This window comes from Eumetopias jubatus, unplaced genomic scaffold (assembly GCF_037043125.1).
Source record: "Eumetopias jubatus isolate StellerSeaLion01/CBP00866 unplaced genomic scaffold, mEumJub1_p1.0 scaffold_3, whole genome shotgun sequence".
NCBI lineage: Eukaryota > Metazoa > Chordata > Mammalia > Carnivora > Otariidae > Eumetopias > Eumetopias jubatus.
In genome coordinates, this window is record NW_028274809.1 from 81,733,014 (window position 1) to 81,755,844 (window position 22,831).

The 22,831-nt window shown below is 37.8% G+C and overlaps 1 protein-coding gene across 3 annotated transcripts in view; it reads right to left on the minus strand.

The window, feature by feature from the left end:
- Nucleotides 1–7,945, minus strand: part of ACVR2A (activin A receptor type 2A) — an 84,135-nt gene extending 76,190 nt beyond the window's left edge. For all 3 annotated transcript variants that reach the window (XR_003612405.2, XR_003612403.2, XM_028123794.2), the window contains exon 1: nt 7,721–7,945. Coding sequence is in view for 1 of the 3 variants with exons in the window: in XM_028123794.2 (XP_027979595.1) it covers nt 7,721–7,775 (55 nt within the window). In the remaining 2 variants the exon portion in view is untranslated. The remainder of the gene's footprint in view (nt 1–7,720) is intronic.
- Nucleotides 7,946–22,831: the final 14,886 nt, after the last annotated feature.

A 22,831-nucleotide genomic window follows, 5' to 3' on the forward strand; every position in this document is an offset into this window, starting at 1 on the left:
TTTTCTTCTGGTTTGGTATTTCTTTACCAATTTTATTTAGTAGCACTACCATCCTACTTTAATCTTCAAACTGCTCTTCTATCCTATATTCTACATATATATACATTTGGGACATCCACCAATATCTGTATCTCTCCTAGTTTTAATTACTTTTCCTCTGATTTAACCCCCTCAAATGAGATTGTTTTACTTCTTCAAGCAATTATAAACATCTTCTCATCACATAAATCTCTTCCCCAGATTTAGTCAAAATACCTTCATCTCCACTTGCCTTCCATCCATGGTCAAGTTTACTGGCGAATGCTCTCTGTGTTCCTGGATCCTATTTTGTGCCTTTTCTTTATTAAGATGAAAATCCCTCTCAGCCACTGCCAAGACATTTTTTTCCCCTATTATTAGGATCTGTGTCCTCCAGCAAGCCTTTCCTAAATTATGAAAAATCTGAACTCTTCAAAATTACAATCTAATTTTCTTTTAGCACCTTTGTGTATACTTAATTTGTCCACAGAATCCAGAAGAGAGAAGAGCTCAGCCAGGGCAGGTCCATGTTCTCTCGGGATCAGTTTTCTCTATATTCTGTACCTAAGTACACATTCTCTGTTATGGATTAAACAATGAGCACATTTTTCAGTACACATATTTTTCACTGCACAGGTTTACTGTGCAGCTTCCTTCTCAGAGAACTGGGTAGAGAGAATAAGGGATTGCTGAACTAGGTCACTACTTCTTCGGAGTTTAGAACCCATCAGTTGATCACTGAATTAATTAATGGATCACAATAAAAAATTCTTTTAGTGAAACAGAATATAAAAATAAAAGTCTTACACACAGCAAGAGTTCACAAAACTTCTATTTCTGTTATACATACATATTTATGTATATGGGAACTGAGTTATGATGCAATATGTATTTCTTACTATGGGTTATGAACAAAAAAGCTGAAAGCCACAGAACTTAAAGATCTCTAAAATGCCTTCTAAACCTGTGTGATTCAAGTTATATTAAAAGATTTAATCTAAGGATCAGAAACACAGCATTTAAAAAAAAATGAAGAGAACTTAAGGATACCCTAAACTCTAATCTTAAGATTATAAAATCAAAAAGCTTTTAGAGGAGGAAAAAAGTTCAGAAATAATCTAATCCAAGTTTATTGCTTTAATACATAAAAGCAAAACCCCCAGTCCAGAAATGAAAAAAAATTCACTTCATTCATTCACTAAACATTTCCTCAGCACCTACTGTGTGCCAGGTTCTATGACTGGGTCTGTAGATAAAGAGAAAATGTCTTCGAAGAGCTCACAGTCTAACATGTATAGAGGTAAATAAACATTTGCAGTGATTACTGGAATCAAGGTCATTTAGAAGAACAGAAAGCAACTAACTCAATCTGGGTTGGGTGGCAGAAAAACTGTTTCTAAAAAGGTGATACTTCTGTCTTCAAAATAAGGAGTGAGCCAGGTAAAGGAGGAAGAACTAACTTATACAAAGGTACCATACTGATATACAATAAAGGACAACACATTCAAAAAACTGCAAGTCAGGTTTGTATAGCTGGAATATAGGGCTCATGCTAAGGAGAAGCCCAGCAGAATACCTAGTATTTATGTGATATTTAATCTTCAAACCACTCTCTGAGGTAGTCACTATTAATATCCCCATTTTGTAGATGATAAAACTGAAGCACAAAAGGTGAAGTGATTTGCCCAAGGTTAAACCATGAAGCCAGGATGTAAACCAGTGAAGTCTAACCCCAGAGCCTATCTTCTTAGCCACTATACCAAGAGGTTAGAGAACACAAGCAGGAACCAAATGATAAAGCACCATTCTAAGAACACGCCTTTCTAAGACTTTAGATTTTATGCTCTAAAGGTGACTCACAGTGAAATGTTTAAAGCAGAAGTGACATGTTTAGATTTATTTTTTTAATGAGGTCAATCTGGAAGTCATAATGTGGACAGACTGGAAGAGGAAGTAGTGTCAGGGACCTAGTCTTAACTAGGTCCTTAACTAGAAAAGTACTATAATAATTCAGGTAAGAAAAATGATAGATGAGCTAGACAGTGGCAGTGATGACACCACAAACAAAGTCTACTGACCACTGTGATCACATTCTTGTCCAGTATCCATAAGAACCTCCAAATTTTTTCCTTTAAGTCCCCCATTCTAACAGTTTTTAAAAATCCAACCTCAGAAACAATACATTCCCTTTAGACCCTTCATTAAACAAAATGCAACTACTAGATGCATTTGGATATATGAAAGTCACTAACAGAAATCCAGTTGGAGAATGACAGAAAGTCAATTGCTATCTATTTTCTTACCTTCTTGACTTCTCCTTCTTCTTTCTCTATACACTATTCCTGGAACTTTCATGTTCAATAGTCAATTTGAAATCAATGTTCTGTCTAGACATGACTATTATAACCTAACAAAATTAAATCTACCACAGAGGAAGTTTGATGTGGTCCCAGCTGTGGCAATAAATATATTCCCTGGTCTGGTCAAATTTTGGCTTAAACAGAGATGATGAATGAATAATAACAAAAGATAGACTTTTTGAAAACAGCAAAGAGTTCAAGAAAACTAGAATATTAAAAAGGGGGTAAGAGTGGGGCGCCTGGGTGCCTCAGTGGGTTAAGTGATAGATTCTTGATTTCGGCTCAGGTCATGAGATGGAGCCCTGTGTTGGGCCCCACATAAGATTCTCTCTCTCCCCTCCCTTTGCCCCTCCCCGCATTAAAAAAAGTTGGGTGGGGGGAGTGTAAGAGCACTCTACAGTTGAAGCCATTTGATTCCAAAAAATAACACTACTCCCAAGTGTGTGTGTGGTATTCCAGAAACCAACAAATGAGAGAACAGTGGAAAAGACTATCTGGTCAATTCTCAAACGTTCTAAATTGCATCTGTTTTCATTTAAACCATGTGTGAGCCCTCTTGAGCTACCTCTGATGCTAAGCAACAAGTGGGTTCCACAAGCAAGCTACAATACAGGGACGTAAAGAAGGAAAAAAGAATAAACAAAGAAGGCATAAAGTGGAAAGGGAAGCATAATGAAAGGCAATGGAAGAAATTATGAGTTATAGAATATGGAATAAAAAGTGAAAGAGTACTAGTGACTCTAGTATCATTCATTGCTAACCTTACCTAACTTACTATCTAAGAGGAACCATGCAGGTCAAGTGGCAACATAAGAAAGCATGAAAAGACAAATATAATCCACAGATTTTTGAGACATCGAAGATGAGAAGTAAGAGTATACTGCTTACAAAAGTAAAAGAGCAACAAATAGTTCTAGAATCTAAAGAACTTTAGAGATTATTAAAATCTCATTTGGTTTAGTTATGCTTTATTTCTTATGAAACAGTGAACCCAAAAGGTGAAGATGTCAGGAGTACCAGAGATATATATGTATGGAGAGGTGTGTTACAAAGATAGTATGAGGCTTATTTGCATACTTTTTGTGGGAGTGATTTCAGAATTTTTCCTTTCAATGGTGTAATGCTACTTACACTTTTTCACTTTAATTCTTATCCTGGCTGAGTTCACTTCCTTAAAACCAGAGTTCAAAACAATGTAAGCACTAATTAATTATGGTCAAATTTTAACCTTAAAAAGGACAAGGGTCTGTGATAGATCATAGAATATTAATTAGTATAGCCTAAACGAGTCTAATGATAACCAAAAACCAGCCAATGATTCTCCAGAAAATTATGTAATTAGGAAACCACTTGAAAACTTTCTTCAAATTAAAATTAGCTAAAAGAAAAGAAGAAGAAATAATATCCTTTAAAAAAACCTGATTTTATACTCTGAAACCTTTCAGGGACATGTAATAGTGTACATAGTTCTTCCATACGAAACTTACAAAACTTTCCTGCACCATGTTGATCTGTCTCTCCCTCTTTCTCTCTCTCACACACACAACCCTGCTGCCACCACACAGTCCAGACAATGATTTTAATAAGGATAAAAGGAAATATCCTTAAAGATGATTATCACAGCAGAGAGATTACTGGATCAAAAGCAAATATAATTAAACCTGATACTTTGACCAATTATTCATCCTATTCAGGAATATACAGTTTTCATGGGCTCTCCATCATAGCAAAACAATGGGTTTGGAGAGTTTATTCATAACTCAGCAAAATATTTTTATTAAAGTACATTAAGATGAAATAATGTGTACACCTACAGTCTGTTTTTCTAATATAATCATTCTAATTTTAAAAGATAATGAAAAGATGAAAGCTCTCAATACAAAGTTACCTGAAGATCAATAGCATATCCTTGTAAAATTTGGATGATTGACTGACTGTGGGAGTGGGAAGCAGGACCTTTTTACTAATATACTAATACTTTTAAAAATGAAGAGTTTAAAATAAGGCTTCTCAACCTCAACAGTATTGACATTTTAAGCCAGATAACTCTTTACTGTGTAAGGTGTCCTGTGCATTACGGGATGATCAGCAGCAGCCATACCGTCCTCCAGAGTTGTGACAACCAAAAATGTCTTCAAATGTTCCCTGGGGAAGAGGTGCAGGGGCAGGGAGCAAAAGACACCCAAGCTTGAGAACTACTGGCTTATAAATAGAAAAAAATTCAACAAGAATTGGTGGGGGAGAAGTCTGATGTTCCAATATATTGTATTTGAATTTGATCACGGACTACATTTAAGAAATTCTGCCTGTAGAAAACAAAGCATTTAATAACTATCACTTATTAGCCAAAGTTCAGTCGAGTCCCAGAAGAGTCACTGCACTGCCAATTCTCCCTCCAACAGCACATATACTCACTCACAGAAACATACACAGGAGCGCGTGAACACACGCACACACAATTGCCTAGCTGAAGTAAAGGAAATACACATAATTACTTTATTTCCATTTCTTATTTCATCAACTATATGGACCAAACTGCTCCAGTTCCCACAGAAACCCAAACAAATTCTCAACTTATTCAGTGCAACTCAAATACAATAGCTGCATCATTCTAGGTAGGATAAACCTAAGTACTAAAGCAAGTATCAAACTCACAGTTTAACAAATGGTGAAGAAAGATACAAATTAGCCACAATGCTTTAAAAACAAACAAAAATAATCTAAGAAATACATTTGTGTTTTGAAACAAAATTTGAGGAAGGACAAGAAGAATTAAAAAATTCAAATACAGAAGAAATCTGTAGGCATTTGAGGATGAGGGCAAAACTCAAAAATGCTTCCCTTGGAATTACATTAAGAAATTACATACTTGGCCATATCCTACAGGAATAGTCTGCAAAAAGAGCCTCCAGTATATATACCATGGGATGGAAACTGAAAAATCAAAGTCTGCAAAATACTAAAGAAAACAGTAAACATCCATCCTAAAAACCTGAAATACAACAGCTCTTTACTACCATCTTTCATTCGCTTAAAAAAAAGAAATCAAATATCCAGGAATAAAAACCGACAACTTGAGAAATTTTTAAATTCTCATAAAAATAGCCATTCTGATGCTTCCAGCATGCCAGATTACATATTACATAGAAAAATCAATTAGGAAAAGAAATATAATAATCTTTTAGAGTTCATTTGATTCATAACAAAAGCCTTTTAAAAAATCAGATATTTTAAGTACTAAAAATCTTCATACAGAAATGTGGATTAAAGTCTTTAAGATGATTTCAATTATCTTCAATAGAATTATATTTTAGTTCAACTAGGAATTATTTGAAAAAAAACTATGCAACAATATTTATTATCAGTTTTATGTAATTCTGCGTGCTATATATGTATATGCTCTATAGCAAGAAAATTACTGTATTTCAAAATTTTAGCCATTAATCTCCTGGCCCACGGAAAATAATCCTACAAAAAACTAATGCTCGATTCTCTTTACTTCTAAACCAAGCAGAGGAAGCTGTAAGATCTGTAGCGACAGCCTGCTTTTCCAGAAGTAGTACCTTGAGACTGCTCAAGAATAACCTCCTTCACCAATTAGTGTGACTCAGGTGGGTTTGGGAGGGAATAATGTCCACAATTCCTTGGTCAGTAGCCATGATGCCCCTCCTCCTCAAGGGCAGGAGATCAGAGAAAGGGATATGAAAAAGAGGAGTTCACCAACCAGAACATACAGGAACACAGGAGAGAGTACTACCGGAAAAATAAAAAACTACACAGTTAAGTCATGTCACAAAAGCAAGGGGTTTAATGTTATCAAGGTATTCATTCATTTCACAGACACCATTGTTTATCTTCCTCCCCAAACCGTGCACAAAAAGAACTGTCAGCATGCCTTAAGCATGTTCCTTCTTCCATTTAAACAGACATGATTCTTTGGTTAATCTCTGGCAATGATCGCCATTTCACAACACATTTAGCCCACCCGGAACTGATCAATACCACCACAGACATAAGACTAGACTTTATCCATTTATTAACCACAAGGAAATGTACCATTCAGCAAAATTCTATACATTACAAAAGATTCTATTAAAATAGGGGGTTGGGAGGATGGACACACACACACACACACACACACACACACACACCACAGAGGTACACAAAGAAAAGACTAACACCCTCTGATTTCCCTGTAGCAAATGAGATAAAGACATGGCCATGAAACCTGTCAATTCGTTCCCCCCCTATAATTCTCTCTCTCACAACCTAGTAACTGAATATTTAATTTTATGATAAACAGATCCATTGCGACTTTAAAATTGTTTCATCTATCATACCAACTCTCCTGTTATGTACATTTGCACACCTTTGAGCTAGGTTGTATTCATTTACAGAATTTCAAATACAAAAGACTAGACAGTTTTCCAACCACTGGTTGCAAGCATAGAACGTTCTCACAAAAATCAAAATTTCAAATATAAAGAGACCAAATTATTCTTCCAGCCTTGGGCCAAAACCTATTTTATGACTATAATGTATTTGACAGTATGAACAATCTCAAATGGCTGCTCTAAACCAAAAACAATGCTTCAATACAACGCGTTTAAAATAAGTATTCCGTAGGTAAGCAAAATCTATGCCAGAAAAGAGCACATAAATGGTGGTTGAAAGCCAGCACATTACCAACACACAGCGGCATACCTCTTCTGCGCTGGGTTATTGTTAATACTCCAACAACAACAACTACAACTATTTTTAACACTGCTGGACAGTGAAGTTGAAGAAAACGTAAGGGGAGACCCAGATGAAATTGCTGATATGATGCATTGTTTCTCACGGTCAAAATTAAGTAATAACTTGCTAGATCTCCGTCGTGATAGTCACTGGTGAAGCACTAATTAAAAGACGATTAAAATAAAACACCCTTATTTCGGAGAATGCTACACTAAATGACATTTTGGAAAACGCCTTTCGGGTCTCAAACCTTTGCACAGATTGTCACTTGTGGTATTTGTGGCTTAACTGCAACCCGACCAGCGCTGTCATCCAATGTTACGGCCACAAACCATGACTTTCTCACTTCCACAACAGAGCAGTCACTCTTATCAGCTCGCCAACGTAACTCAAAACGAGAAAAATTCATGGAGATTTCCAGATCACAATCAGACCTGGGGGGTCGCAGCCGAGGGGCTCCGGGTCGGGAAAAACGTCCCCCGGCTCCACTGGAGCTCGCCGACCCAACAACAACCGCGGCCAACAACAACCGCGGCCGCCAGCAGCAGCGGCGGCGGCAGCAGCGGCAAGCAGCAGCCCCGCCGCGCCGCTCTCCATGCACCTACCTGAAGAACAAGAGATAAGAAAGACGGCAAACGCCAACTTTGCAGCAGCTCCCATTTTCCCGAGGCGCCGGGGAATCCGTAGGAAGTTCTCGCTAGATATCCAGTTCCCTGGGTCTTCCTCGGAGACAAACCTCCTGGTGTAAAATCAACCGTCATAAAACATATTCGGAAGCCCCGACCAAAAAAACGTTCACGGGGTTAAGAAAAAGAAAAAAAAGGGGGGGGGCGGAAAGAGAGAACAACAATAAAAAAAAAAAGGCACCACGGGGGGAAAACCGCCACACACACGCACAACACACAAAACCAAACAACGAAAAGCCAACAACAACAAAAGCGGGTTTAAATCACTGTCAAAATCACTGTCAGCTCCGCTCGCCTCTCGGGTCTCTCGGAACAAAACGCCAGGCTGAGGCGACGAGGAGGCGGCGGCGGTGGCGTCCGCTGCCGCCCGGACAGTCCGGGAACCGAGCTGGGTCCGACGTCCGGACCGACCTTCAACCCGGACACCCAAAGTCCACGGACCAGTGGCGGCCGAGCTCGGGGCCGTGCCGGCCGAGGCAGCTGTGGCGCAGGGAAGGAGCAGCGGGCGGCGGCGGCGGCAGCGGTGCAAGCGGCGGCCAAGTTCTGGTCCAGGCTCTGGCTCCGGCTCCGGGCTCCGGGCTCGGCCGCGTTTTCGGTCCCCTGGCCTCCGCCGGCCCCGCCCCCCAGACTTCCGGTTCCGGCCCGAAGCTGGAAGCCAGGCACCGCGGAGAAACGCTCCGCCGCGGCGACCGCGGCGACCGCGGCGGCGGCGGCGGCGGCGGCGGCGGCAGCGGCGGCCGGACGCAGCGCGCGTGCCGGGCCGGGAGCGCGAGGAGATTGCCGGGGAAGTGAGGCGGGAGCGGGGGAGGGGTGAGTGCGAGGGCGGGGCCGGCTGGAGGGCGAGGAGGCGGGGCGGATGGAGGCTCGTTACCGCGAGGCCTCGGCGTCCGGCCTGCTTGGCCTGCTGGGCTGTGGGGCTGGAGTGGGTGGGTGACTAGATGCAGTCGGGGACGTGGAGCGCCTGGTTTTCTAATCGCGCCCCACTGGCCTCTCTGGAACGTACACCCGCCTGATCAATGGGAACGCAAGAGGAACAGGAGCCTGAGGCGGGGCGGGTGGCCGGTGACTCCGAGGGGCGTCTGCGGCGCCCTGTCTTTCCTCTGGGGGGACGCCTCGTCCGCGCGGAGACTCCGGGCGCTGAGAAGCCAGGGGTGTGAGCCGGCCCGCCGCGCCCGCAGAGCTGCCCTAGCGAGCTTAGTGCGCCCGAGCTGGTGGTTGCTGTGCCCCCAAGTCTAAGCTCCGCGTTCCACCCCTGTAGCTACAGCTTAAGCGTTTTGTCTTTCGACTAAAAGAGAAAAGAAGGGAAAAAAAACTCGCGGAGGATGGGCTGTCAACCCGGTCAGGAGAATGTCCATGGCAATTATCACCGTGTGCAACTTGAGTCCATTGCTACCATCCCTTTCATACACAAAGCGTTGTGTTGAGAACTGTTCTGCACGTAATAGGTTCGCAAACATTAGGGGCCAAAGAGATTTGATGGTCAGACAAGTGTTTACTTTTTCAAATTTTAGTTTTTTGGGGGGGCGCTTATTTTTACCCCTTAATCCAAGTTGATTGTTTACAAGATGCTGTGCTAGGCACGGAATGGGATCCCAAATGTAAAAATAGGATCCCTACCTCAAGGAACTCACAGTATTTGCTGTACTTGAAGTTGGCTACAGAATACAAACTAAAGACAGTGTTAAAGGTACTAGCTTTCTCATTTGCCACACGTTAGCGAACTCCGTGAAGGTAGGGATCCTATGTCTTCTCCATTTTATGCCAGCACTCAAAGTGTCTAGGATGTGATAGGTGGTTACTAAATAATTGTATAGATGATTAGGGGATTACTGCCTTTTTCTTAGATACAATATTCTTGCATGTACTCTACAAATTTTTTATTTTTATTAATAAAAAATAATAAAGCAACTGTACTGTATGGCTAACTCATGTTTTACTGGTGGTTTACTGAATCCCACATTTTTCCCACAAAGCCAAGCCTTCTCCTTTGTATTTATAGTGTTTTGTTTTTCTCTTCCTCTAAATTACTCTATATTTCTGTCTATTAAGTTCATCCTGTAATTATCTGCCCATTTCTACAACTTGTCAAGGTTATTAGTAATTACTATGACTCTTTAAACTCTTTCCAAGATTTCCAGTTCTCAAGTTGTGGTGCTCAGAATTTGACTGCTATTGTGCAACAGTTAAGAAAAGTTCCAAGTTAGTCTTCAAGGTGTCTAAATGATCTCATATTATGTAATTCTCTGGACTTTATGAGCTGGTTAGAGGAATAGATATAAACCCTCTTTCCATTCTCTACTTGCACGAGAAGTTGCCACTAATGTTTCTGGAATGGAAGAGTGTATTTAGTTCATTCAGGAATTTGATGTCGGTTATACCCTGGATCAGGCCTCACTGTTGTCTTTTCTCTGCATCACTTCCATATTTCTTGAATTGTGAAACCAGAGCAAGTGGAATAACTGGAATAACCAGTATTAGGACTAAAACTCGAAAATGTATTCCTTATTTACCACCAAAATTTGCCAGGAAAAGAATGTAAGAGAAGAAGGAAATCATTTTTCTGTAGTATGAAAGGGGAGCAACAAGCTGAAGCCCTCACTAGTCTTATAAAGAGTTTAACCCCATGGGAGAAGTTATTAATATCCAGTAACAGTAGTTACCTATTTTTTTCCTAAAATCCCCCATCCTCTGTATATTTTTAAAAACTCAAAAATAATTTAACCTAATAAGACATGAGAGTATGACTAATTCCCACTGGAATTCCAAAGCTTAAAAAGAAGACAGAGGTAGCTGCAGGTAACCCTACTGCCCCTCTTGCTTTCCTATTTCTAGAATCACTTTCTCTTAATCTACAAATCCAACATCTCTCTAACAGCGCAAGCTGTGCAAGCTGAGTTTAGGAAGGAAGGAGAAGAAAGGGAAGGGAAACCTGAAAGGAACTCTGGTCGGCCAGAGCGTTAGACAATTATGTGTCAGACATCTTTAGCTAACATCACTCAATCCCCATACCAGAAACCCTGTCTTAGAGCCACTCGAATGCTAGAATTTCAGGTCCAGAGTTCTGACAAGAAATTCAATTGAACTGCAAGTCTTTCCCAGCTGGAAGAATCTTGAGAGGCCAATTTAATCTAGAAATTCAAGTGTGTGTTGGCTAGATGAGGAGACCGCGGTAAACAAGTGTTCTAGACCGCTTCCAAAATAAAGGACGATTTTTTTTTTTTTGCTAGGAACTTGTATGGCTCAAAAAGGTATAGCTTAAGTTTAAATCTTCAGCTCTGAAATAGGGCTGGAATTGAATTAGGCCAGATTTGAACTTGCCTTTGAGATTGGATGGTATGCCATATATTGTGAAAAAATTCACTGTAAGATATTCACCCACCTTTGGACATACCAACAGCCACGTATAAGCGTAGACATGCCAAATCTCTCTTCATCTTCAGAAAGATGACTAAATTCCTTTGGAGTATGAAGGATGTTGGATTTCCGTTAGATGAAGGATTTAAAAGTATTTCTGCTGCTTTCTGTACACTATAAAAGTATACATTTGTATAAGTATATAAAAGTATACTATAAAGGTACTATAAAAGTCTACTCCTGTGTTCAAATTTCAAATAACATTTCCTGAAGTGGCATAAGTAATGAATTTCTCATATACCAATGCTGTAAGGCATAATACATGGGGAAAAACTTGGTAATGTGGTAAGTCAAAGGAAGGCAAATAATAGCATATCTCCAATGAACATTCTCTTCTCCCTAAATGCTCAAGGTGGGAATTAAATTCCCTATACCCTAGCTTTTGCTACTGTTATTCCTCCCTTTTTACTTAGGTCTAGTCGTAGCATCGCACTATGCCAATGGTGGAGTGGAGGGGAGACATAATGAGAAGAATAAGGATGTGGGAATGGATGAGGCACAAAACATTAAGGCAGAATACTTTAGGGCAGGAAAATGAGAAGAGTTAGGAGAAACTAATTGTGGTAGAAATAATGTGTCTAGCACTTTGATAAAAAGGCTGTATTAACCCAAACTAGTAATAGAAATAACAACCAATTGTTTCCTGTGGAACATCCCAAGGGTAATATTTGACTTTTCTCCACTCTCACCTCCTTCAAACTCCAGTCAAGGTATCTGGGGAAGGTATTTTCCCACCCTGCAATTTATATTCATGACCACAGAGACTTAGTTTTCTGTTTAATTTCTACAATATGAGAACTTTAGTTTCTAATAATTTTCTATTTTACTTCTAAATTCTTCAACTGTTTTATAAATTTTATAACTTTTATTTCTTAGCTTTGTTTTATTTTTAATACTTTTCAACTCTTCTTTCTATACCAGAGGATAGACTGAGCTTTGAGATACAGTGCATAAATCAATCCCAATGACCTCATCATTCATTCAAGTTGGAGTAAAACAACACTACTCAAAAGTGCAGTTCTCAGACCAATGTTGGTCTCAAACTTTGTTAATGATCTTTAATGAGATTAGCATAGACATTGACAACTGATTAAAAAGTTCTATAGAGGGGCGCCTGGGTGGCTCAGTCGTTGAGCGTCTGCCTTCGGCTCAGGTCATGATCCCAGGGTCTTGGGATCGAGCCCCACATCGGGCTCCCTTCTCTGCGGGAAGCCTGCTTCGCTTCTCCCTCTCCCACTCCTCCTGCTTGTGTTCCCTCTCTCACTGTGTCTCTCTCTGTCAAATAAATAAATAAAAATCTTTAAAAAAAAAAAAGTTCTATAGAGGGGCACCTGGGTGGCTCAGCCGGTTAAGTGGCTGACTCTTGATTTTGGCTCAGGTCAGGATCTCAGGGTCATGATCTCAGGGTCAGGAGACAGAGCCCAGGGTCGGACTCCACACTGGGCATGGAGCCTGCTTAAGATTCTCTCTCTTCGTCTCCCCTTCCCCTCTCTCCCTTCCTCTCTTAAAAAAAAAAAAAAAAAAAAAATATATATATATATATATATATAGTAGAAACTTAACAGAATAATGTTAAAGTTAATAAAAACAAGTGGGCTTATATTTTGTTTTTGTTTTTATTTCATGTTTTTGATAATTCAGTTTTATTGCATTTTATAAAAGTCTCATAGATTGGCAATTCACCATAGATAACTTGAGAGGCACTGGAGTAGAAAATGGACTATATACCTAAGACTCTCCCTCAAAAATAGTGCTCTCCATCCATTTCGACAAATGCTTGAAATCTTGAATAAAACTTTGATGCTATAGTCCTAAAATGTTCTATGATGCAACACTGCACAAGAATCAGTCATTTTCGGGTGCATGGGTGGCTCAGTCGTTAAACATCTGCCTTCGGCTCAGGTCATGATCCCGGGGTCCTGGGATCGAGCCCCTCATCAGGCTCCCTGCTCGGCGGGAAGCCTGCTTCTCCCTCTCCCACTTCCCCCTGCTTGTGTTCCCTCTCTTGCGGTGTCTCTCTCTGTCAAACAGATAAATAAAATCTTTAAAAAAAAAAAGGAATCAATCATTTTCATCACATTATCCATCTTTATCTGTGGTATTTATTTATTCAACAAGTTTATTCAACTAGCTGCAGGACTGTCCTAGGTGTTGGTTGTATAGTGATAAAAGAAATGGATATCATCTCTGCCCTCATTGAGCTTATAGTATCATAAGGAAGACAGAAAAATAGCAGTTAAACAAGTAATTATGAAATGGGAAGGATTATTTATAAAAGCAGACAGGGTGCTGAGATAAAGAAGAGTGGTGGAATTGGTGAGGAAAAGTACACTATTTAGAGAGAATGACTCAGGAAGGACTTACTAAGGAAGTGGCATTAAGCTGAACCCACAAGATGAAAAGGAGATAGCCATGAATGGAGCTAGTTAAGGAGGAACAGTATGTACAAAGCCTATGATGTGTTCCAGAAATTGAAAGGAAATTCTTGTGGCTATGAATACAGTGATATGAATAAGGAGAAAGAGGAATACAAGCCCCAGACAACAATATCTTATAGGCCAAAGTAAGGTTGTTGGATTTTATTCAAAGTGAAGCATCAAGCCATTGGAGGTTTTTAAGTAAGGAAGTTATGTGTTCTAACTTAGGTCCTTAAAGATTATTCTTGTTCTTATATGAAGAACAGGTTGCAAGAAATTACCAAAGAAAGCAGAGAAACTAGTAAGAAAAGTGTTGTAGTAAGTCAGGCAAGTGATTATGGTACTGTGAACTAATATGTAAAGAAGTGGACAGACTCAAGATATACTTTGGAAGAAGAATTTGCTGATGAATTGGATGACTCCTACTTTTTTCTTAAGCAAATATGCAGAGGTAGTGTCATTTGTTGAGATGGGAGAGATTTGGAGGGAATATAGAGAAGGCAGTAGAGAGACGAATAATGAAAAAACTCTATTTTGAAAACGTTAAATTTCAGATGCCTGCAAGACATCTAAATGGAGATATCAGGTAAGCAATTGGATGTGACCGAAGTTCGGAGGAATAGGCAATGCCGTGGATATAAATTATCAGCACATAAATGGGATTTAAGGCCATGGAAATGAATGAAAGCATCCAAATAGAGAGTGGACGGAGAAGAAATTTAGCAAGTGGAGGAGTAAGAGCCAGGAAAGGGGATGAAAAAGTAGCAGCCAGAGAGATGAGATAAAAACTGAGAAAGATATCATACATGAGAGTGTCCTACAAAAGGGAGATAGGAACAATATTGAGTCCTATGGAGACATCAATAAATTGAAGATCAAAAAATTAAGGAGCCATTGGATGTGGCATCATGGAGAGAGAATCCATCTCCTTGATAGTCATTTCAGCGGAAGCCAGATTGAGGCAGGCAGGAGGAAGGAAGTGCAAGCAGAAGCAGGTAAGTTTGTAGAACTAGACACGAGGGTGATGGTATTTACAGTGAGAGCTCTAATTTCCACAAATTATAAAGCAAGTTTCTAGCTTAAAGTGGAAGAGGCGTGATGAAAAGTTGTGAAATAGTCCTAATTGAGGTTGGAGAGCAAAGCGTTATAGTAGAATTCTCAGGGTTGATTACCTATTTGAGGTTGGAGATCATGTTTGTCATTACTCCAGTCTATCCAGCTGTGTGTGTGGTTATTTCCTGAAATGCACAGGGGGCTTTCAGGCACAGAGCTGTCAGGCAGTTGATTGAGTTCCACCATGGTTGGGTTTGTTAAGTAAGTGATTTTGAGGAAAAGAAAAACAAGAAAGGTATGGGAATTGAATTGAAACACTGAATAAAGGAATTTTGAGTTGGGCAGGAACAAAATGTAGTCTAGAAGAGGCTGTTGTGGGTAGGGGAGTGATAGGAGCAATGGATCAGAAGCCTGGCTGGCACCATTAAGAGGATTTGTTACTGCCTGGTCAATATTTAAGCAACTTGAAGGATAGGAGCTAAGATCTAAGAATAAGAATTCAAGATTTTGGAGGGGAGTTGTGTCTGGCCAAGGAGTTACCATTGCTGTGATAGAAGAAAATGGTCACTGGCAATGAGGAGATCCAAAAATGGGATGTCAAAGCATCCAGTGATCAGAAGGTTGAAACTACCAAGAATGGTGACAAATATCAGACAAGTGAGTAAAAACATTTTAAGACTTCAAAAACATGGAGATGTTTCTTGGAGTCTGTTGGATGACAGTATTCCTCAATGTTATCTTCAACAAGACAAATGGTTTTCAAAGTTTTGTTATGCATACTTACTTGATTTTCATTACAACTTTGTTAAATAAGTAGCTTTGGTAATATAATTAGCATTTTGTAGATTAAAAAAATGAGTCTCAGAGAAACTGCAAGTGTATTAGAAATAGTTATAAGGAGGGGTGCTGGGGTGGCTCAGTAGGTTAAGCATCTGCCTTTGGCTCAGGTCATGATCCCAGGGTCCTAAGCTCGAACCCCACATTGGGCTCCCTGCTCAGTGGAGAGCCTGTTTCTCCCTCTCCCTCTGCCCTGCTCCCTCCCTCCTCCCAGCTCATGCTCTCTCTCTCTCTGGCTTGCTCTTTATCTCAAGTAAATAATATCTTTAAAAAAAGAGTTGTAAGGAGATACATGGTAAAGAGAGTCAATTTATTGTCCTCTATTTTAAATTAAACTTAAATTTATGAAATAAATTGAGGATGATTTATTATATTTTTAAAGGCATTCTTTTTAAGGCTTCCTTTCAATGGAAACTTTCCTAAGTACAAGCATATTTTAAATTTCTCTGTATTAAAAAAAGTCAATCTTCACATTTTTCAGAAGCATGTATTATGCAAAGTACCAGGCAAAGGAATTATCTGAATATTTGCTCCCTTTTATGATATGGTGAGGGCATTTTAAAAAAAATCTGTGTTGAGATAAAATTATAAAATTTAACAGTAATTATTATTACAACTCAATTTCTAAAGAATTATAAATAAGGAAAGAGTAGATGTGAGTTTATTGTTATTATTGTGTGTAAATGTGAATTTTTGCACTTAGGCAATAGAGAATAATACATGTGTATAACAGATAATACTTTTATAATTAAAAAACAGTGGGGAAACAAAAATTATTTTTCTCTTTATTTCTAAAAAATTTTTTTCTCTGGCTAAACTACACTGGATTTTCCCATCTGTTTAAGCATGCAAATTAAAACCCTTAACTGCACTTTACTGTGCTTCATTTTAACTTAGATCAGAAGAATTTTAATCAAAACAATACTGAGGCTTTAGGGGAAACTGAATTGTAGGAATGTTTGTAGTAATTTTAACTAGTCACAATATATTGTATGCATTTCTTTATAGTCAAAATCAGTTATTACTAGCTACTCGTGCAAATAAGTGATAATTTTATCCCATTTTTTAGGTGAACAAATGCAAAGGTTAAATGGTTTGCCCAGGGACATAAATTGAATCAGTAGCAGAAGTAGGATTATAACTCGAAACTACTGACTCAAAGCTTAGTCCAATGAGCCATGCTGTTTCTCAAGTAGTAAGCATATTAATTGCCCCTCCAAGCAGGAAACAGAGCTCTAAATGGAGCACGTCCCATCCAGAAGACCTACACAACATAGTAAGGAGACCTATTTCTTTCACTTAAAAAAAAACTTACATGCCAAACTGTCAAACTTACCTTTCCATAAAGAGGCAATATATGTTAGAAATTCAAAAAGTAATACAAAATATATGCTATAGAAAGATACTAAGTTTTATACTTATAAAACCAAAAGGGTGTTTTAATTTTGTTGTTCAATACTGACATTAGACCTGGGATATACAGAATGTGAATTTGCAGTATTAGACTAATACCTACATAATTCAGGAATCCATTTCCCTTTGTTATTTAGGCTAACCATAGATAAACAGCAATTATATAAATTTTATTTAATATTTGAATAAATGCTTTCCTGACTCATTTTTCTTATTCCAAGTTCATCCAGGTACATACTTTTTCTGATTCAGTTTTAACTCTCCAGTTTTAAAACCACAAATGAAAGACTATATTGAAAGTAGAGATTACGGAAATTGCAAATTAAAAGTGAATGATTCGACTTCCACTTCTAGCTAAGATACAATAGCTTGTAATATTTTAACTCCTGTTGAGAACAACTATTTAAAAATAATATATATAACTATTTGAAGTCACTAGAGAAGAACTAAGGAAGCCAGTACTGGAGATCCAAGATCCCAGAGAAGAGAAAACTGTAATGAGTTGAGCCCCACATTCACTTCAGCTTTTCACTTGTATTGGCAGATTCCTGGCATGGATAATGGAGGCCAATACGAAAGTGTCAGCCTGGGCTTATGGCAGTCTCACTGGATTATGGAGAAAGATGCTATAGTTTGAGGCTACCGAGGTGATTGGGACTTGAGAGACTAATATCCAGGAGTTGAGAAAACCACAGAGGAGTGAGCTCAAAATTATGAATAATGTCCCCTAAGGCATGTGCTGACTCGTAAACTGTGCAGGGTAAAATGCAGAGAAACTAAGTGTGAAGGAATAGCTTGGATGTTAAATAGCTAAGCAGAGATTTTGGCAGCCTCATAGAACTTGGGAGACAGAGATGAAAATTTAGAAACCACCAAGGTGCTAGAGCCTAAGTAAACAATTCAGGATTTTAGAGAAGAATCTAAGAATGCCACTCCTAAATAATTAAAGGCTATGTTTTAAGAGTTAGAACAAACTGGAAATCAATGAGACTAACAAAGTCTGAAACCCAGCATTGACTTGAGTAATGTGATCAATCCATACATTGTATAACTGGAGCATATTAAATCCTTTCTGGAAAAAGGATAACTTCATGTAGTGTCTTTGCAAATTTTCACACATGACATTTAGCATCCAATTTAAAAATTACCAAGTGTGTAAAAAACAGGACCAAATGGAAATGCTAGAAGGAAAAGTTACAAGAACTAAAACAAATTATAAGATGGGTTGATAATAGATTAGGCACATCAGAGAGAATAGTGAAATAAGGGAGAAGTAGAAAATGTTCAAATTTAAGTATAAAGATTAAAAGCGATGAAAAATACAGAAGAGAAAATAAGAGCTATGTGGAACAGCATTTAAAAGTTTGATACACCAATAATTGGAGTCCCAGAAGAACAGGAAAGCATGAATTGAAAAAAAGCAACATTTCAAATCTATTGGCAACTAACTTTACAAAACTGATGAAAGACAGCAAGTCATGAATTCAAAAACTCCACAAACCACATGCAGGATAAATACAAGGAAGCTACATCTAGAGTATCATAGTCAAACATCTAAAAAACAATGATGAAAAAAAAAAATATATATATATATAAAACTTTCAAAGGAGCAAAGACTTCAGCTGACTTTTTAATGGAAACCATGGAATACAAAAGACAATGGAATGACATTTTAAAGTTCTGAAAGACCAAAACTGCCAACCAAGAATTCTATGCCTATGAACATATTCATCAGAAAGGAATGTGAAATACATTTTCAGACAAACAAAAGCAGAGAAAATTTGTTCCTAGTAGATGTACATTACAAAAGTCTAAAGGGATTTCTTTTTTTCAGATTTACACATGGAACTGCAGGAAAAATATTAACACAGGGAATGGTAAATGAGTAAATCTAAACACAAATAATAGTAAGTAAAGCACTATGGGGTTTAAAATAGCTATGGGATTAACATACATAACACACAAAAATATTATCCAAGAAATTGTAAATGTACAAACTTAAAGTAGACTGCAGTGAACAAAGAATGAATCTTGGAATCTCTTATTTTAGGGTAACCAATAAAATAATAAATATATCATTAACAATATAATAGGGCAAGTGGAATAATAAACACTTGATTAATCTAAAAGAAGATGATACAATACGAAATATATAGTAGGAAGTTACATTTAAATACAAATACATCATAATTACACTTAAGTAGTTGGATTAATACTCTAATTAAATGACAAAGATGGTCAAAGTAGACAGACAATAATCAATCATATGCTGCTCATAAAAGATATACCTTAAATATAAGGACTATTAAAGGTTGAAAGTAATAGTATGAAAAATATAATAGGAAATGATAACCAAAGGAAAATGGTGTAGCTACGCTGATATCAGGCAAAGCAAACTCTAAGGCAAAAGGTATTACTACAGAAAAACATAGTGTTTCATAATAATAAAGGAATCAATAAGAATATAAACTTAAATTTAAATGTACCTAATAACATAGTCTTAAAATATGTAAATTACTATAAGATATATTCTAATTTTCCCTGTGATTTTTTTTTTTTTGACCCTTTGGTATTCAGAAGTGTTTTGCTTAATTTCCACACATTTGTAAATTCCTTAAATTTTTTTCCAGTTATTGATTTTCTGGTATTTATTTATTTATTGAAGTACTTGACATACAATGTTACCTTTTGTTACTGATTTTTTAAAAATATGTGTTTATTTATTTTAGAGAAAGAACAGAGGGAGGGGCAGAGGGAAAGGGAGAGAGAATTCTAGAGCAGACTCCCTGCTGAGTGCAGAGTCTGGTATGGGGCTAGATCCAAGACCTGAGATCATGACCTGAACTGAAATCAAGAGTCAGCTGCTTAACCAACTGAGCCACCTGGGTGCCCCTGTTATTGATTTTTAATATCAATCCATTGATTATATTGTATGATTTCAGTTATTTTACATTCATTGTAGTTTTATGGCCTAACATATGGTCAATCCTGGAGAATTATTCCATGTGCACTTGAGAAGAATGTGAATTCTTCTGTTTTTGGGTAGAGTGTTCTATAGATGTTTGTTAGGTCTAGTTGGCTTGTAGTGTTAGTTACACTTTTCTATTTTCTTCTTGGTCTTCTCTCTTTTTGTTATAGCCATTATTAAAAGTGGGGTATGGGGGTCTCAAACTATTATTTTTTAATTGTCCGTTTCTTCAATTCTGTAAGCTTTTACCTTGAGTACTTTGGAGTCTACTGCTAGGTGCATATTTATTTATAATTGATATGCCATCCTGATGAATTGACTCACTTTTTATTATAAAATGTGATAGGTATTTTCTAGTGTCCTATTTTAATTCCCTTGTTGATTCTTCTATTATATTATTGGGATTAATTTTCTTAGTGGTTTCCATGGGAATTATAATTAGCATGCTAATTTAAAACAATCTACTTCAGGGTGCCTGGGTGGCTCAGTTGTTAAGCATCTGCCTTCTCCTTGGGTCGTGGTCCCAGGGTCCTGGGAGCGAGTGCCACCCACATCAAGCTTCCTGCTTTGTGGGAAGCCTGCTTCTCCCTCTCCCACTCCCCCTGCTTGTGTTCTCTCTCTTGCTGTGTCTCTCTCTGTCAAATAAATAAAATCTTTAAAAAATTAAAAAAACCTACTTCAGATTAATACCAATTTAATTACAATAATGTACAAAATTATTAGTTCCTTTATTGTACAATAATGTACAAAATTATTTAGTTAGTTCCTTTCTGCTTCCCATTTTTGGTGCTATTATTGTCAAACAAGTTATATTTTTATATATTAAAGCCCATTAACAAAGTTTCATAATTTATGCACATATCTTTTAATTCATATAAAAGAGGAAAAATGTTATAAACAAAACTGCATTTTTACTCTTTGTCTTTTGACAGTGTGACTATCATTTATCCATGTGACAGAATAGATCTCAGCGTCCCTGGGTGGCTTAGTTGGTTAAGTGACCAACTCTTGATTTCGGCTCATGTCATGATCTCAGGGTTGTGAGGTTGAGCCCTAGGTCAGGCTCTGTGCTCAGTGCAGAGTCTGCTTGTCCCTCTCCCTCTGCTCCTCCCTGCCCCCAACTCACACTCTCTCTCTCTCAAATAAATAAATAAAATCTTAAAAAAAAAAAAAGAATAGATCACTTTATGTTCACCATACTTTGGGTTTGTTGAGCTTCCTGGATCTATAGATGAATGTTTTACATCAAATTTGGGAAATGTCTGTCCATTGTTTCTCCAAATATTCTTTCTGTCTTCTCTTGCTTTCCTTCTGAGATTCCCATCATGCATATATTTCTACTTTTCATGGTGTTCTGTGGATCTGTGAGGCTGTTTTGTTTTTTTTCATTTAAAAAAATTTCTGTTTCTCAGACTGGATGGTCTATATTGGCCTGTCTTCATGTTTGCCCATTCTACTTTGCAAGTTCAAAAATGATCTTCAGCTCCTCTAGTGAATTTTTTTTTTTTTAGTTAATGTACTTTTCAATTCCAAATTTATATTTGGATATATAGATATAGATATATCCCCCAATCTTTTGTTGATATTCTCTATTTGATGAGTCATCTTTCTCTTTGATTCCTTAGCTATGATTTCCTTTAATCATTTAAACATGTTTATAGTAGATGAGTTTAATTCTTTGTCTAGTAAGTGTAACATCTAAGAGTCCTCAGGGGTAGGACCTATTAATGGCTGTTTACTCCTGTGTATGGGCCATACTTCCTGTGTCTTAGAAAATCTTGTAATTATTTTTGTTGTCGAAAACTGGAATTTTATGCAATACAATGTGGTATCTTCATACCCCAGGATTTATTATAGTTGTTATTTGTTTTTGCTATTTTTTTTTGTTTGTTTAGTGACTTTCCTGGACTAATTCTATAAAATTTGTATTTTTTTGTTATATGTAGCTATTGAAGTCTCTGCTTGGTGAACTTAGTGGTCAGCTAACAATTGCAGGATGATTTTTTTAAAAAAGCCTTGAAACAGTAAGTGTTCAAGATTTTGCCAAGAGATTCTGTGTGTATTTGTGTTGGGGTATGCCTTCAATGCTCTGGCATTTTATGTCTGCCTTAACCTTCACTTCCTGTTTGCACAGGGCCTCAGGTTGTGTTAGAGGTGAGAAAATAGGGCCTTGTGCCTTTTGTGAGGTATGCACACAACCCTCCACAAGCATTTGTCCTTCTAGATCCCCAGGAATATTTTGGAGCTTTTCAAAATCCGCTATGCACATCTCATTTCCAGATTTCCCTTTTAACTTTTGACAAGCCTCTTATTTTTGTCAAGTGGTCTTTCTTTCTTTCTTTCTTTCTTTCTTTCTTTCTTTCTTTCTTTCTTTCTTTCTTTCTTTCTTTTTCTTTCTTTCTCTTTCTTCCTTCCTTCCTTCCTTCCTTCCTTCCTTCCTTCCTTCCTTCCTTTCTCTTTCTTCCTTTCTTCCTTCCTTCCTTCCTTCCTTCCTTCCTTCCTTCCTTCCTTCCTTCCTTCCTTCCTTCCTTCCTTTCTTTCTTTCTTTCTTTCTTTCTTTCTTTCTTTCTTTCTTTCTTTCTTTCTTTCTTTCTTTCTTTCTTTCTTTCTCTTTCTTTCTTTCTTTCTTTCTTTCTTTCTTTCTTTCTTTCTTTCTTTCTTTCTTTCTTTCTTTCTTTCTCTCTATCTCTCTCTTTCTCTTTCTTTCTTTCTTTCTTCTTTTTCTTTCCTTTGTCAAGTGATATTTCTGTTTTAGGTAGCTGCGATGTTAAAAAATTGCTACCGAATGTTTTTGACAATGCCTTGGGGATAGAAACCTCTTCTCTGAACAAACTCTGGTTCAGGTATGATAAAGTCAAGTCTTATGAATGGGGCTCTTCCAGGTAGTTGCTGCATTTGTCAAATAGTGACAATTGGCTGGGGATTTGG